Below are 15,739 nucleotides of genomic sequence, written 5' to 3' on the forward strand. Positions count from 1 at the left end.
GTGCCTGTGGGACTGAGTGGAGTCTCAGTTATTTCATCTTTGATGTTTAAAGAGAACATCTGCCTCTCCTTTGCACCCAAGAGCTCAGGCCAGGGCATGGCAGGATGACTCCAAGGAAGAGAACTGGTGACTTCCTAGCAGATGTGTCCAAACTTCCATCCCTCAGGGTCCCAGGTGAGCTAAGAATGTAGCCCAACACAAAAATTGTGAAGTTCCTGGAAGCATGACGAGACTTACTGTTTTATTTTGTTTTATAGCTTTTGTTTGTAACTTGAGTGCCTGATTGCTGGGTGTGAACTTTGTAGATAAGGATTGTGTTGGTATCCAAAGTCAAGCACACCTGCGGACTTTGACATCATTTCTAAGTGGCAAATTGTCCATAGCTGTCTAGATTTACTAAAGGGTTCCCGGTTCTCAAAGACAATCCTACCACTGGCAAGCTAAGCCCTCTCTTCTTAATGGAAACAGTATGGGACTGTGGCATCCTCTGCCAGGCCTAACAGAGCTTTTGCTCCCACTCATTGCTTCTTGCACTACACCACCATACCCTCTTTTAACATGGGCTTGTCGCCAGCTGCGGGGCAGTCGGCAGGTAGTTCTTCCACTAGAGCTAAACTACTCCACCTGAGGGCTCGGGCAGATCCCGCACCTGAGGGAGGTGAGGGACCAAGGCTGCAACTGGTCCATGACTTCTCACAGGCCACATTTGCCCTGGAGCTCCCCCTGCTGAGATGAGGCCAATGACAGGTCCTCCTGAATGTCTCCTCCTTCCTTTCACAACTCTGGATCCTCATAAATGTCTTGCACCCCAATTTCCATCTCAGCACTCTGCCAGAGACCCAACCGGCCACACCCTCAAATGAAATGTCCAGCTTGAAAGTGGGCATTTGGAGACGTCCCACTCAGGAGGCCAGGGCCAGAAGTCAACTCTACACACTCAGCAAGTCCTCAGAGCTCATCTTTGACCTGGAAAATCTCAGTTGAGAAATGGAGACACTCTCCAGGTTCGCCATGCCAGGAAGAGGGAGGGCAGCATAAAGTGCAGGCCATAGCACTGTGTACTTGCTCTGGACAAAACCTTGTAAACTGATACTTGCCTTGAAGTGACCTCACAACACAGTACTCTGGTACCCAAGTTCAGCAAATTACCAGAAAAAAAAGGTCTTTATCCCCCACTTCAGAACCTTACCGACCCTCCCCGGCATCATCAGATGCTCTGACCTGTGCATCTACACAACTCCAAATTCATCAAAAAAGATTCTGGATGGGGGCGGGGGATGGGGTGGTGGTACATGCTTTGGGGAAGTGATTAGGGTGTGAAACTCTAAAGAACTCACAGACCACCACAATGTGAAGACACAGTGAAAAAGGAGATAGTCTGTATGACAAATCTTCCCTTATCAGTCACTGTATCTGCGGGCACCTTGATCTCCTATTCCCCAGCCTATAGAACCATAAGGAAGGAATTTCTGTTCTTTATAAGCTACACTGCTTATAGTGTTTTGTTAGAGCAGCTCAGACATTAAAACAATTACCTCTCCCTGTATATGACAATTGAAACAAGGCGATTGTAAACTTTTAGAATGTACCAAGTTGTTAGTTGGGGGCGGTGGGTGAGAAACCTTTATCTTTTTGAAAAGAGAAATTTTATTAACGTTCTTGTTCTCTTCCTCTTGAAACCTGGCCCCGGTGCTTCTAGGTAACACTATGTAAGATAAGGCTATCCCTGAGTAGAAGGGGAACTCTTATGGGGAAGTATCAGGTAAGGAGCCCACACTGGGGACCTCCATGAAAGCGGTGTCTATTCTTTTAAAGTTATATGCCCAATGTGGAGCATAGGGCTTCTATGACAAGAGTGATTTCCCTGGCACCGATGTTCGATTCACTGCTTCGCAACGTAACTCTGTAAACATGGGGAGGACACACGTCTCAACAGAGAGGTAGCTCCCAGTGGACATGTCTGTCAAAAATTTTAGTGGAGTACAAGAGAATTCACTGGGCAGGTAATACTCAAAGTTATCTGGCAAATCCAGACCCACAGGAAGTCCCTTAACTCCACAGACCATAAAAACACAAGGATTTTAAAGGAAGAGTTTGAGTTCTTTTTTCAGGTTGATTACAGTTAATTTGCTGTAGAGAAGGCAAAAAGGAAGGGGAAGAGGGAGGGAGGGAGGGCGGGAGATAGGGAGGAAAGGAGGGAGGCAGAGAAGGTCTTCAAATCACTGCTTTGTGATTTGGGGCCAAGGAAGGCTCAGGGTGCACGTGCATGGATCCCATTAGGATCTAGAGTCGCTCACAGCATTTAGAGATGACTTTCAGTCTAGATGCTACTCAGCTCCATTGCTGAGAAATCCTCTGAAAATTTCTCCACTTGGCATTGTGGAAGGCTATGCAGAGCGTGGCTAGGGCTAGCCAGTGACAGTGCAGGGTCATAGTGCAGGGTCATGCAGAGAGACGTGAAGGGAACCAAGAGCATGCAGAGGACTCAGTGTCAGGTCTAGCAGAGACAAAAGGCTCACCACAGGCTAGGCATGCACTTCAGGCTTTGCTTTACCTTGTCATAACAGGATTGTGAACACCATATAAATGATCTTTATGATAACCATTACTACCGATTTCCAAACTGCAACAAAAATAAATACACCAAAAAACACCAAGTTACCCCTAGGGTGAAATATTTGCATTACGGATCACAAAGACAATGCAAGGGTTATAAAACATGCATCACGAATTGCTAAGTCTGCAAAGAAGGTTTGAGGGTGTAGTGTGTTTACATCTTCCCTCTTTCAAAACCACAGAGGGAAACAGTGGCTTCATGGATCAATACATTTAATATTAAAAGCATTCATTCACTCAATGAGCGGTTTGTAAGCACCATTTATGTGCCAACCCTCTTTCTAAGAGGTGTCATGATTCATCTTGACCCAGCTTTATCTATTGTTCTTTTCTCAAATCATCAATTTAACTAAAGGTCTGCCATGGAATTGAAACCTCTCCCACCCCACCTGTGAAGATAATTTTTTTTTTTAAAAAAAAACAGGCTTACTTTTTCATGGGCACAGTCTCAACACTATAAAATACAAAAGGGGGAGACAGGGTTATTTACTTGTTGCGTCACTATTAAGGTTCATGATTCCCCCCCACCCCCAGTGTTTTCACTGCAGTGAGTGCTGACAATTCAAACAGCAGAGATGATGAGAAGAGAGCAGTCAAAAGGAAGCATGCATGTTCACCAGACAGAACAAAGGTGGGCGGCAGAACTGGCGGAAAGGAGCAACGACAAGTTATCATAAAGTGAAATGCCACATCCCCGAGATGGACGAGCTGAAACAAGAAGGATGTGGGTTAAAGAAGCTGAGCTTGAAGAAGAAGTCAGAATCACAAGATTGGTTAAAAGCACACAAAACCCAGAACAGCAACCATAGTAACAGCAACGATGGAAAAGGGACAGCCCGTTGCTTAAGCAGAAGCCAAGTGTTTCTCATGAGAACTCGGCTTGGGTGGCTGTCTGGGGACAGTGATACAGAGAAATGCCTGGCCCTCAAGAAACCCCACACTCACTCATCGTATACATCCTCTGAATCCATCCTGCGATAGTACTTGGCCAGCTTGATAGCAATGATTACAGCCGGAAGTAAGAGCACCGTGGCTTCCCCTATGCCGAACCAGAACAAATTCTGAGGATAAAAATAACAACAAAAATCAGTAGAATTAGTGCTTGAAGTTTAGTAATAGGAAAGGACATTTGCTAGGGGGAGAATTGTTTGTGCAATTTTTGAAGTTCTTTTGCTCTCGAAATCAATTGTGAACCTAAGAGAATCAGGTAGAGTGCAACATGTTAGAGTAACCCAGTTAATTTTTCGGAAAGATGAGCAGATCCTAGCCTAGATATAGGCTCGTGTTTATTTTGTAAAGGAGCTATAAAAGCATCTAGTGGTGAAACTAAGATTTGGTCTAAGACAATCAAAACACACAGAATCACACAGCACATAGGGTATTGTTGAGATTTGGCCTTTTGCTATGTATTACAATTCTAAATACTGGCCTCCAAGGTCTGGTTGCCCTTAGGGATGAGGAGAGCCTCGTGTACATCAAGTGACGCTATATAACCTTGCTCCTTAGTTTAAAGCTATTGGTTGAATAAAGATGCCTACAGCCAATAGCTGGGCAGAAGAGAGGTAGACGGGGCTTTGGTTCCTGAGCTTGGGGTCAGAGGCAGAGACCACAGGGAGAAGAAGGAGAAGATGGAGAGAGGAGAAGATGCCACAGGGTATGGGACTGTGAGAACTGGTCGGGTTGGAGTAAGAACATGGCAAGTCATATCTCAGGGTAAGAGGGTAGATATCTGGCCAGCTCTAGTACTGATCAGGGCTTATTATAAATATAAACATTTTGTGTCTTTTATATGGGAACAAAATGATCTGAAGTGGGATAGAAACCTCCAACTGAAATTAAATATTTACTACAACAGCATATTTTTGTTGGACAGGCTGTCTAACAAAAAATGGTTAAAGATGGTACATTTTGGGCGGACCCTGGTGTGTGCTGAATGCCACTGTGTCCTCTTGGTTGAACTGTTATAGGATGAGGGTGCCACCGTCTTAACTAATCAGAAAAGTCAACTAGCCGTGGTAACATTGAACTATACGGAAAGGCAATTGAACTTGAGTGTGCTTGCTGATCACAGACTAAATTTGACTATGTTTTCTCAAAAAGCAATAGTAACATAAAAAAAAAAAAGCCTTGCTGTCAATATTTATAAGTACACTTAATCCTAGACTAGGCCTCTTGAGAGTGGGAGGTGGGAGGAGTCAGAGGGAAGGGCCAATTGAAACTAAAGATGTGTGAAAAGGCCACAAGAAAACCTAATATTTTATTTGGTCATTCAAATTCAAATTAAAAAAAATAATTTGAACAGAGCCGGACGGTGGTGGTGCACGCCTTTAATCCCAGCACTTGGGAGGCAGAGGCAGGCGGATTTCTGAGTTCGAGGCCATCTTGGTCTACAAAGTGAGTTCCAGGACAGCCAGGATTATACAGAGAAACCCTGTCTCAAAAAGCAAAAAAGCAAGCAAACAAACAAAATAAAACCCAAAAACACCACACACACACACACAAAGAGTTTGAATAGAAGTACCTTGCATAAGTAGATAAAGCTACTCTCAAAACTCATAAATTATTAAAGAATTTCCAATACCAGAGCTGGACTATCTCCCTCTGAGCTGTTGGTCAGAGAGGCTTATGAGACAATAATGGTAATTGTCATTGCTATTGTGGACAAGCCAGACTAAACAGAAAGACTCTAAGACTGAAGATACCACACACTCTTCTTATGAGACACAGAGAAGTCAGGCTGGAACTAGACTAGAAGCTTCCTCACTGATGACTAACCCTACAAATTGCAGAAGATGCTGTGCAGGCAGCTGTTGACTTCTGTCTGCAGCACTATCTGCAGGCCAGGGCAGATGTGCCCAGAGGTGCAGAAGTGGTGACTCTGTGATGGGGTAACCAACCTATTTTCTAACTGTATTTTGAAGTCCGTTCCACAGGAGATAATTCCTATCTGGTACTAGAAATTTAGTCAAAGACCATGCCTAGAAGGTTATAGGCCCTAATGAGGAAGCTATTTTTGTAGCTGTGTTGAGTCGACATGATGTACCCATACAATTGCCTTCCAAAGAATTACATTTATGCTACTGGTTGGCCCTGATGCCGGGTTTGGTCAGAGAGGCTTCTTTTTACAGTGAACAATGGTAACCGCAGATGGTCATAATTGGTCAAATCACAATGTGACTTTTGAATGTCTGACTATAATAAGTGCTGTGTTTATATCACCCTCAGAAAGGCTCGGGAAATATCAGAGGAAGGGATACAAAGACTAGAAGAGCTAGTGTTGTATGGTGCTGTGGAATACTGTCTTCCATGTGACTGTTGCACTCTTAAACAAAGAGCAGCAGTGGATCCCTACCCAGGACCTGCACAAGGTTGCGTCTTGTCAACTTCCTGTCATAAAGACAGTAGGGCTCCTGAGGCCCAGGCCACCCTGAGAATTTACAGAGAATTAGTGGTTGATGGGGGAAGAAAAAAATTCTTTTTGTGATATACCACTAGTAAGGGTGCTCACACTCCTCTAAATGACCCTTCAGCCATGTTCTTATAAACAACTCTAATAAAGACCATTAGGTTAAGAAAAACCAGTTTGGGGCTGGAGAGATGGCTCAGTGGTTAAGAGTACCGACTGCTCTTCTGAACGTCCTGAGTTCAAATCCCAGCAACCATATGGTGGCTCACAACCATCTGTAATGAGATCTGATGCCCTCTTCTGGTGCATCTGAAGATTGCTACAGTGTACTTAGATATAATAATAAATAAATCTAAAAAAAAGGAAAAAAAAAAAACCAGTTTGGAAAAGGAAGGTGACCAGAGTGAAGGGCATGAGACAAGGGAGGATAATGGTGGCATTATCTTTGGCCCCTAATCTTTAGAAGAACAGCTTTTCATAAAGCTGTAAAACTCTCAGAACAAGGTTGGACACGTAGAAAACTACCATTAACACAATATGGGGGTGTGTGTGGGGAGAACATTATTTAATATGTCTTCTCTTTTTGAAAGATGAAGTTCTTACCAGAGGGTCAGCAACATAGCCACACAGAATGCCATTAACAGCAGAGTCCATCGCGGTGGCCATGGGTTTGCAGGATGTCATCTTCTCTGTGATCTGTGGGACAGGAAACATCAGGAAACATTCACTGACCCAGGCTCAAAAAAAAAAAAAAAAAAAAAAATCATGCCATAAGTCAGAGGCTCCCCTGGCTGAATTCACAAGAGCATCTCCAAGTCCTGGAAGCCATGAGGGCTGACAGCTACTGAGCCCTGAGGAGTTCTAAAGCTGATACAATTACATACATTTGTAGCAAGACACTTAGTCCCCATGAGTCCCAGTTCTCCTCATTTGTTGTCTGGAATCTTAAGGCCCATCCTACAGAACTGCCGGAAGAACCAAGGAGCACGCATGCCCAGCCTAGAGCTATCGAGGACTGTTAGCTGATGAAGGAGTGGGTAACAAATGAAAGGTGCCATTCAGCAAAGGCAAACAAAGGGCTGAGGGGATTGAAGTCTGGGGTGCTTGCTCTTATGGGGAGGCTGTCCCACCCCAAATGTCCTGGCTCCCCCTATTTCCAAATCCTCTCAACACAGGCAAGTGTAAGAAGTCTTGACACTACAGGACTCCACTGGGCTTGAAGTGCGCACTTGCTTCTTTCCTAACTATGCATTTAGCCACCTTGGACCCCCATCAAGCTGAGCTGCACATATACCCCACCCCCAAGACCACACTATGTCAAATTCACCATAACCACCTTCATGAAACTCCCCGAGTCCATTCAAAAACGAACGTCCTAGCGCATATCCTGGGACGTGAAGGGGTGGTAGAGAAACGAGAATCTGGCTTGAGCTAACTTAGGGTGTATATACACTACAGTAAACTCTGTTCTCTGAGTGACCATTTAAGGAAAACCCTTATGTACCTGCTTATGCCTATGCATAATTGGGCATGTATATAATTAAAGTCACACACACCATGGGGAAGGACATGCGAAGCGAATGAACGCTTATATAACTTGCACCTTTAATTAAAAGAGAAAACTACCCCGTCCCACCCCTACCAACTAGTCCTCTTTCTGAGGACCCCATATAAGGAAGCCTCAACCAGTAACCCGCTGACCTTGCTGCTTCCCCAGACAGCTTGCTGCTTTGCTAGTCACTTCCTCGGGTTCTCTATATAACATGTGTGGGACCTGGAGCAGCAGGTCTGGACAGGCACTTTTATCTATCTGCAGTTGAAATGACCAGGATTTTAATATCTGTCTGAGATGTAGCACCCTTTATGTCCATGAAAGACAACGCTACTTACGGCATAGAAGACCCAGTGCAGATAATGTTCAAAGTAGCCTAGTATTGTTTTCCCAAACTTCTTCGTTTCCTAGAAAGAAATCAAAGATTAGGACTCTTATTAAAAGGACTAGAGCAGAGGTTCTCAACCTGTGGGTTACATATCAGATATCCTGCATATCAGATATGCTACATACCAGATATTATGATTACACATATTACGATTCATAACAATAGCAAAATTACAATTATGAAGTATGGTTAAGGGTCACAATAACATGAGGAACTGGGTTAAAGGTGTTTAGTTTCAGACCTCGGGACAAGGTACATATCTTACTTATCAAAGCAGACCTGGTCTCCAGGTTCCCCTAGCATCCACCAGTCCCTACTTGGCAATACTCTGCCCACAACACTGCACTCTCCTGCCCACAGGCCTGAACTCTCCAGCCCAGGGGCTGGACTGCCTTTCCCCCAGAGGCTCTTCCATATATTTTGATCTCCTCTCTCTCTTTCTCTCTCTTCTTCTTTTCTCTCTCTGTGTGCACCCTCTTTCTCTCTTTCTCTTCTCCCTCCCCCACCCCACCCCATGGTGACGTCCCTGGCCTCAGTCCTTGGGGGCCAATGAACTCACCTGAGATCCAGCTTCCCAATAAACCTCTAATTAATGTAATCTAATCTGTCTTGAATTGATTGATTTCACCAGTGGAAAAAGAACCTTTCAAAAGGGTTGCAGCATTAGGAAGGTTGAAAACCACTGGACGAGAGCATACTTCATGGGCATAGCCACTTCATCCTGTAATATACTCCCAGGGCACTTTATCTACACTTTTGTTTAAGAAAAGAGAACTCACCCCGATAACGATGAGGGAAACATTATTGGTGAGGAAATGCTGAACAGAATCCAAAGAGGCAAGGATCTTCTCCACTTTCTCCTAGAAAACACAGTAATTGGAAGGGAAGCAAGAGATTTAATTAAGCAGTTTGCAAACAAATTAGAGTTTTCAGAAAGGCCAATTCCAGGATCCCCTCATCTCCTGATCAAAATCTGAAGACCCTGAATTCCTCTCTATAAAATGGAGTCATATAATCCATGCAATCTGCTTGTGTACATATCTAGTACCAGGTACCTGCTCCATCAGTAGCTGAGATACTGGGACATAGCTGTGTGTGTTAACAATAACAAAACAGGGCTCTATACATGTTTGTGGTAGACATAAACCTTCTTCTGTATATTTGCTTGCTTTCTCTCTCTCTCTCTCTCTCTCTCTCTCTCTTTCTTTCTCTCTTTCTTTCCTTCCTGCCTGTTTCAGTACTGGGGGTTGATCCCAGGGCCTGTGCTCACTAGACATGCATTCTACCACTGTGCTTAATTCCAAGGCCCTCTATTCAAGATATAACTGTTTGGGCTGGAGAGATGACTCAGTGGCTAAGTGCACTGACTACTTTTCCAGAGGTCCTGAGTTCAATTCCCAGCAACCACTTGGTGGCTCACAACCATCTGTAATGAGACCTGATGCCCTCTTCTGGTGTGTCGGAAGACAGAGTATACTCAAATAAATAAAATAATTTTAAAAAAAAGATATAACTGTTTGAACCTACCCACAGACACAGAACTCTTGTTGATAGATAGCCATCTAGTGACTAGGGTGTATAACTGGGCACAGCCCTGAACTCTCCTGCCCACAGGCCTGAACTTTCTAGCCCAGAGGTTACGTGCCCAATAGGTCCTTGATGGAAATTCCCTGGTCATTTGTGAAGTCACATGACTGGAAGAAGGGGACTTGATGACTTCCTTTGGAGGAAATAGATGACCTCCTTCAAGGTTGCCCAGCTAACTGGTTTTTGTGGTTTTGTTTTGTTTTGTTTTTGAGAATTTTGAAATCTGTCACCTGTTGTGCTATACCTACTCCAGTAGTGACTCCAGTGACAGGACTAGAAACCTGGATGCAATCCGGAGGCAAAAAGTTCACTGAAACTTAGTCTCCTGGAACCGTGGCATCCTGTATAACGAATGCTCCAAACTTGTCCTTGCAAATGGATCTATGTGCTTTCTTTCAATATTGTTTTGTTATAGGTCCCTCCAAGCAATGACTTGCCAAATACCTAAGCAAAATCAAACTTTGCTTCCTGGCCTTCACCAATGCCAGGACCTTGAGCTGACCCTGGGCTTGGAATGCAGTAAGAATGTTACCTATTCAGTAACATTCAGAATTGCCTCTAGTATTGTAAGAGAGATAGTGAAAGAAATCAGGCACTACTATCTATTACATAGAGTTAGAAATGTCAGGGCAAGCTTAGCAAAGTAAGTTTAGAATTCTTATTATAGTTATGTATGGCAGACTATATTACTTATTAGTAGAAAGTCCCCCACACACTATCACTTAGAATAAAAGCCAAGTCGCTCCCATATACAGGAATTTACAATGGTTTAGGAAGTAGATCAGGCTGTGTTTTTAGAGTATTGCATTGTTCATGAAGTTAGCTAGGGCGGAACTCCCTAATTAGAACCATGACTTGGGCGTGAAAGCCCTTGTCCTGGAATTGTAAAGACCTCACACCTGGCTTCTAAGAATATAGCTGACCTTAGATAGAGCTGACTTTGTCTCAGTTGTTTTATTGCCCAGTTCCTGCCAGTCTTTGTGTTTGCATTCCTCTGTTTTGTGTAAGAGTCATTAAGCATCCAGTAACCTCATTGTACCTTGCCAATGTGTCACCTAAATTCCCTATTTTCTTGTGTATTAAAAGTTTGATGCTCAATTTGACAAATTACATTCAAATACAGCACACTCCTTTGTGTCCATATTTGTTCGTCATTTCTCGCTGACTCCTGCCCACTTGACTGGGACCCTGATTTTTCCTGTGGATTGAAGGGGGCCAACTGAGGCTGGTCGGTGGCACTGTTGAAGCATCACACCAAGAGACAGCCACTGCAAACCCATGTGACCACTTGTTACAAACAGAAAAAAAGACTCCTTTTACACAGGGGAACACAGCTGGGCAAGTGAATCAGAACTGAGTTCTGTCTACTGTTCATGCCCTAAACTGGACCCCACAGGGAGTTAACATGCAACTTTGGGTCTCATCCTGAATGTGCAGAGAGAGCCAGCAAGGACCGTGAGCTCAGAAGTATGTTACCAGATCCCTTTGGCATGGGACATGCATGTATGAAATGCACTGGGACTGGGGACACAGGCATGGCCCTGGAGAAGAGCAAATGTCCTGGTCTTCAGAGGGACTGTGTCTCAATATTAAAGAAAGCAGAAGGAGCATTCTTTTTTTTACAACTGTGGGGTTCACACCCAAAAGCTTCTATGAGCAGCCTTTCCAGTTTAACAAAGATACTTATTTCTGATGTACCTGCAGCAGTTCTGAGGATACGATGAACACAACACAGCCTTAGGGCTCAGTTTGTTTCAGGGGGCCTTTTGTGGTGGTGTAGTGAACCTTTCAAGATGACTGGAGCCCTTCCTGGCACAGCTTCCCAGCTGTAGGAAGGTATTTGGTCAGTCCTCCAGTCTAGGAGTTTGGAATCAGCCACTCAAATAACCTTTTACAGCAGGGAAGGGAAAGGTTTACTGAACGTGTAAGGATTTTTCTTACCACTTTTCCCCTAAACAATACAGGACGGCAGCTATTGACATCATATTTCTATTGCATTGGGTATTGTACATAGTGTAGAGATGGTTTTAGTACAGCAGAAGGTGTATCTATGATGGACACACATGCTATGCAATTGATGTGAGGGAACTGAGTATTCGTGGGGTGTTTTGGAAGCCATCTCCTTCTCATGATGGCAACAATGGTTGTGGCCAAGTGACTTGTTCCGACTGATGGGATGGGCTGTAAGACAAGAGGCAGCACCCTGAGCAGTGGCTTAAAGGCGTCTGTGAGTATGCTTATGCCCCAAGCTTGTGTCAGTCTGTTATTCTCTAATAACTGAAATGATCTCCCTCAAAACTGCAAACAGTAAATCTGTCTGGGGATGGGGGGTGGGGGTCTATATGCCACATTATGGCAGATTGAATGAGAATGGTCCCTATAGGCAAGTATATTTGAAAACATGGTCTCTAGTTGGTGGAACTGTTTGGGAAGGATTAGGAGGTGTGGCCTTGTTGGAGGAGGAGTGTCACTGGTAGTGGGAGGTTTAAAAAACCCGTGCCATTCCCAGTTCTCCCACCCCCACCCTCTCTTTCTCCATCGGCTCCCTTCCTCTGCCTCCCTCTTGGCATGCCTGTGGATCAGATATAAACTCACATCTACTGCTCCAGTACCATGCCTGTCTGCCTACTGCCATGTTCTCCACCAGCTGTGGCAAGAGGCCACTCTTCCAGGCTGAGTCTTTTAGGAAATAAGCAAGTTGAAAAGCCTGAGATGGGCTGGTGAGATGGTGCAGTGGTTAAGAGCACTGACTGACTGCTCTTCCGGAGGTCATGAGTTCAAATCCCAGCAACCACATGGTGGCTCACAACCATCTGTAATGACATCTGATGCCTGCTCCTGGTGTATCTGAAGACAGCTACAGTGTACGTCATAAAAATAATAAATACATCTTTAAAAAAAAGAAAAGAAAAGCCTGAGATATAACCAGCAGTGATGATGAACATGTGTGGATAACAGTGCTGAGAGTACCATAGATATAAAGCACAATCTTTCTAAGTGTAACCACACTTAAGCTTGTCTCCTACACAGCAAAACCCAGACTCCTAAAACTTGCATTAAAAGAAATACTTGGGAGAAGGGAAGCCATGGGGAAGCCAGGTTTGGTATTCAGAAATACTCGACACTTTTATTTAACTTAAAGTCCTTGTGAAAATCAACACTTCTGAAATTCTAGGTGTGGTCCTTGACAACAAACCTCATGAAAGAAAAGCAAACCCTTACCGGCAACTTGTTGCTTGTCTGCTGGAGGGTCCAGATACTTTGTCTTAACGTATTCTGGTGGAGAAAAGAAAAAGACTTCAAAATTCTCATCCAACACAACACCACATGCCTTGTGTCAGCCCCTCTCCCAATACAGGCATCAGATCTGACAGTATAGTGTAATGGCTCCATTCTAGAAAGTAGAGCAGACATGAGCAACAGCGTGGACCTTAGGCACTGTTTGTGTGTAAGAAAACCTACAGAAGACAGAATCATATATTCATTCAAAGGATTGCGTATCACATGCAGCATATAGGAACTCCTTTGAAAAAGGTTTAACCGGTGGAAAAGCTCTTTTCAAAACAGTCTGCCCATCAATCATGGCTTACCTAAATGGTTTAGGTTAAGGTGAGAAAACTTTATCTGTAAAGAGCCACACTGCCAATACTTCAGGCTTTATGGACCTTATTCTATTCTCATGGCCAACTGCAGCCAGAGATGGTTTTCTAATAAGCTGCAATGGCTGTGTCCCAATAAAACTTTATTTAAAAAAAAAAGAAAAAGAAAAACTGAGAGCAGGCTGGATCGGCTCAGGCTGTGGTTTATAGGGGGACTTTGCCATTCCCTGTCTGGTTTAGATGACAGATCTATGGCCAGGTTGTCCTAGCTCTGAAAAGACCAGGGTGTAGAAAAATGCAAACAACAATAAGTATGCTCACATATGCTCTGTATGTTCTAAGTGTGCACAAAGACAGAGAACTGTAGTGAGCCAATACACAGAGTCTATGAATCTAATAGGAGAATCCTGTGGAACTCTAGCAAACCATACTGTTTGATGAGGATACTGGGGGAATCACTATGTTTTACAGGGACAAAAGGAGGATTTGAAACCAGATCTGTGGGATCTCAAACTGCAAACTATAGAACTATAGAACTTTGCTTTGTATAAAACTATAGAAGCAAGGGAACAGAAAGTTGGGAGGCTCGGGGGCAGAATGGAGGAGAAAGAGAGACTAGCCATGGGTGGAGCCAACAGAGCTAAAGGAAAAAGAGGTACTTACCCTCACCCTTACAAATTTCTAAGCAGAGTTTGCAGAAAGAGAATTGGAGAATACATCAGCATGGGCCCAGAGCACAATCATACCACCCAGGAGGCCTACTAAAAGGAGTGCAGGCTAAGGTGTGGTGCTGGAGACAGGTGGGTGGGGGCGGGGGGGGGGGGATCTCACTGCTCACACCCTCATGGAAGGAAGAGACGGGAGAGCAATGAAGGAAGGTGTGATCGAAGGTTGTGGGTTTTAAAGCCCAGCTCCACATTGGAGGCTGAGGCTGAGTGGATGGGCCCTCCATCATGAGTGTGGGTCTTGAGGCTATCTGCAACTAAACTAGCTAAGGAAGTGCTGGATCTCACTCAGGCTGCTACAAAATGAAACAGGTTGTTAAGTGTTACCAGTGATTGCTGCACAGGAGGGACAAGCTGCTGGTGGATGGCTCTTATATTCTGTACATCCAGTAAGAAGGCCTGTTTCAACTTTCCTTCAGGCTACAAAGAAAAGAAAACATAAGGATCAACAAGACTACAAGACAGACTCTTTAACCATAAAGGACACCAGAAGACACTACATAACTACAGGATCCTCTCTGAGACAATCATGACATGAGTAGGGATTGGGGCTAGCCCAGAGATGCAACACCTAGACAAAGGTCTTCAAACTGTGAAGCCACAGATTTAGCAACATTTCACACTCCAAAGCACAAGACGCTGTGGTTTCTTTTCCTCTGCCCCCAAGTAATATAGCCACTAAAGTTCCCTGTTTAACTGTTGAGAAAAACCAAAGCTCAGTTGAGAATGAATCAAGTTAATTCCCACTTAAACAATGGTCAGAATATGAACTATAACAACCCTGTAAGGCAGGTATAATTTCTGCCTCCATTTTACAGATTGGAAAACTAAGGCACAGGTGGGTGAAATACCTCGCTCAAGCTATTAGTGTTAGGAAGAGACCAAGTCACGGTTTAAAGCTGGGTCTTCCTCTAAAGTCCAGCTTCCTTGTCACCACAGCCTACTATTTGTTAGAGAGGACCAGTCAGGTCACGTAGAAGAGCTGATGTGGTAGGTCTGTGGCTATGATGGTGCCTCTGCCCAATTTTATATGCTCACTGTTGGTGATGCAAGGCACAACTCAGTTACCACTCCTTACAATGCAGGAAAAATGTATGTATGTGCATATGTATATGTGCATGTCTGTATGAGTGTACATATGTATATATCTGTGTACATGTATGTATATCTATATTTATGTTTACATGCTGTATGTACATATCTGTATATATGTGTATGTCTGTGTGTGTATGAGTGTGTGTATATCCTGTGTATATGTATGTATACGTATGCATCTGTACACATATGCATGCTGTGTGTATGAATGTGTATATATGTATGTGTATTTGAAGTGGAGGTGTGGATCCATGAAAGCACATGCAAAGGTAAAGGCCTTCTGGACCACATAGGGACAGTTGCCAGTGGGACCTCCAGTGCATTGGTGAGGTGCTTGTGAGACACAGTCAAGCCATGGTGACAGGTACTTCTTTGTGGCTTCCCAAACAATGCTATTGATATTTGCTATTCCAGCTATGACAGTGTTTAACCAGGCTACTCAAACTTACCAACTGGTTTGCTTTTCCTTCCAGGGTAGAGGCAAATGTCAGCAGATTCACTTCGGTAGGGGATTTCTCAGTCTATCAGGGAAGAAATGAGAAACAAAACAAAACAAACAAATAAACAAAAAAAAAAACATCTTATAGACAAGGTTGAAACCTGAACCATCAAAACATAGCATTTTGAACAGAGGGTCACAGCCATCAGGTAACAAAATAAAGCTAGAAACTGTTACACAGCTAACAACCTTTGCATGTCTATGTATCTGTTTTATTTTCATTCACCAATGAAAAAGAATGCTACAAATACACACTGTAACATTCATGGATC

At 43.8% G+C, this 15,739-nt stretch overlaps 1 protein-coding gene across 5 annotated transcripts in view; it reads right to left on the reverse strand.

Moving 5' to 3' along the window:
- The window catches only part of Prom1 (prominin 1), a 113,215-nt gene that overhangs the window by 4,389 nt on the left and 93,087 nt on the right, over positions 1-15,739 (reverse strand). For 3 of the 5 annotated variants that reach the window (XM_029477915.2, XM_029477913.2, XM_085836675.1), the window contains exons 17-25: positions 15,418-15,489; positions 14,201-14,293; positions 12,772-12,825; positions 8,742-8,822; positions 7,913-7,981; positions 6,626-6,718; positions 3,562-3,677; positions 3,047-3,070; positions 2,555-2,623 (exon numbers count right to left, since the gene is read on the reverse strand). In XM_029477915.2, coding sequence (XP_029333775.1) covers positions 2,555-2,623; positions 3,047-3,070; positions 3,562-3,677; positions 6,626-6,718; positions 7,913-7,981; positions 8,742-8,822; positions 12,772-12,825; positions 14,201-14,293; positions 15,418-15,489 — 671 coding nt within the window. Of the gene's footprint in view, positions 1-2,554; positions 2,624-3,046; positions 3,071-3,557; positions 3,678-6,625; positions 6,719-7,912; positions 7,982-8,741; positions 8,823-12,771; positions 12,826-14,200; positions 14,294-15,417; positions 15,490-15,739 lie in introns of those variants that run through there. The other 2 variants (XM_021161787.3, XM_085836676.1) reach the window with 2 other exon arrangements.

The sequence above is a fragment of the Mus caroli genome, unplaced genomic scaffold (genome assembly GCF_978045245.1).
Source record: "Mus caroli unplaced genomic scaffold, Mus_caroli_1 scaffold_4, whole genome shotgun sequence".
Lineage (NCBI taxonomy): Eukaryota > Metazoa > Chordata > Mammalia > Rodentia > Muridae > Mus > Mus caroli.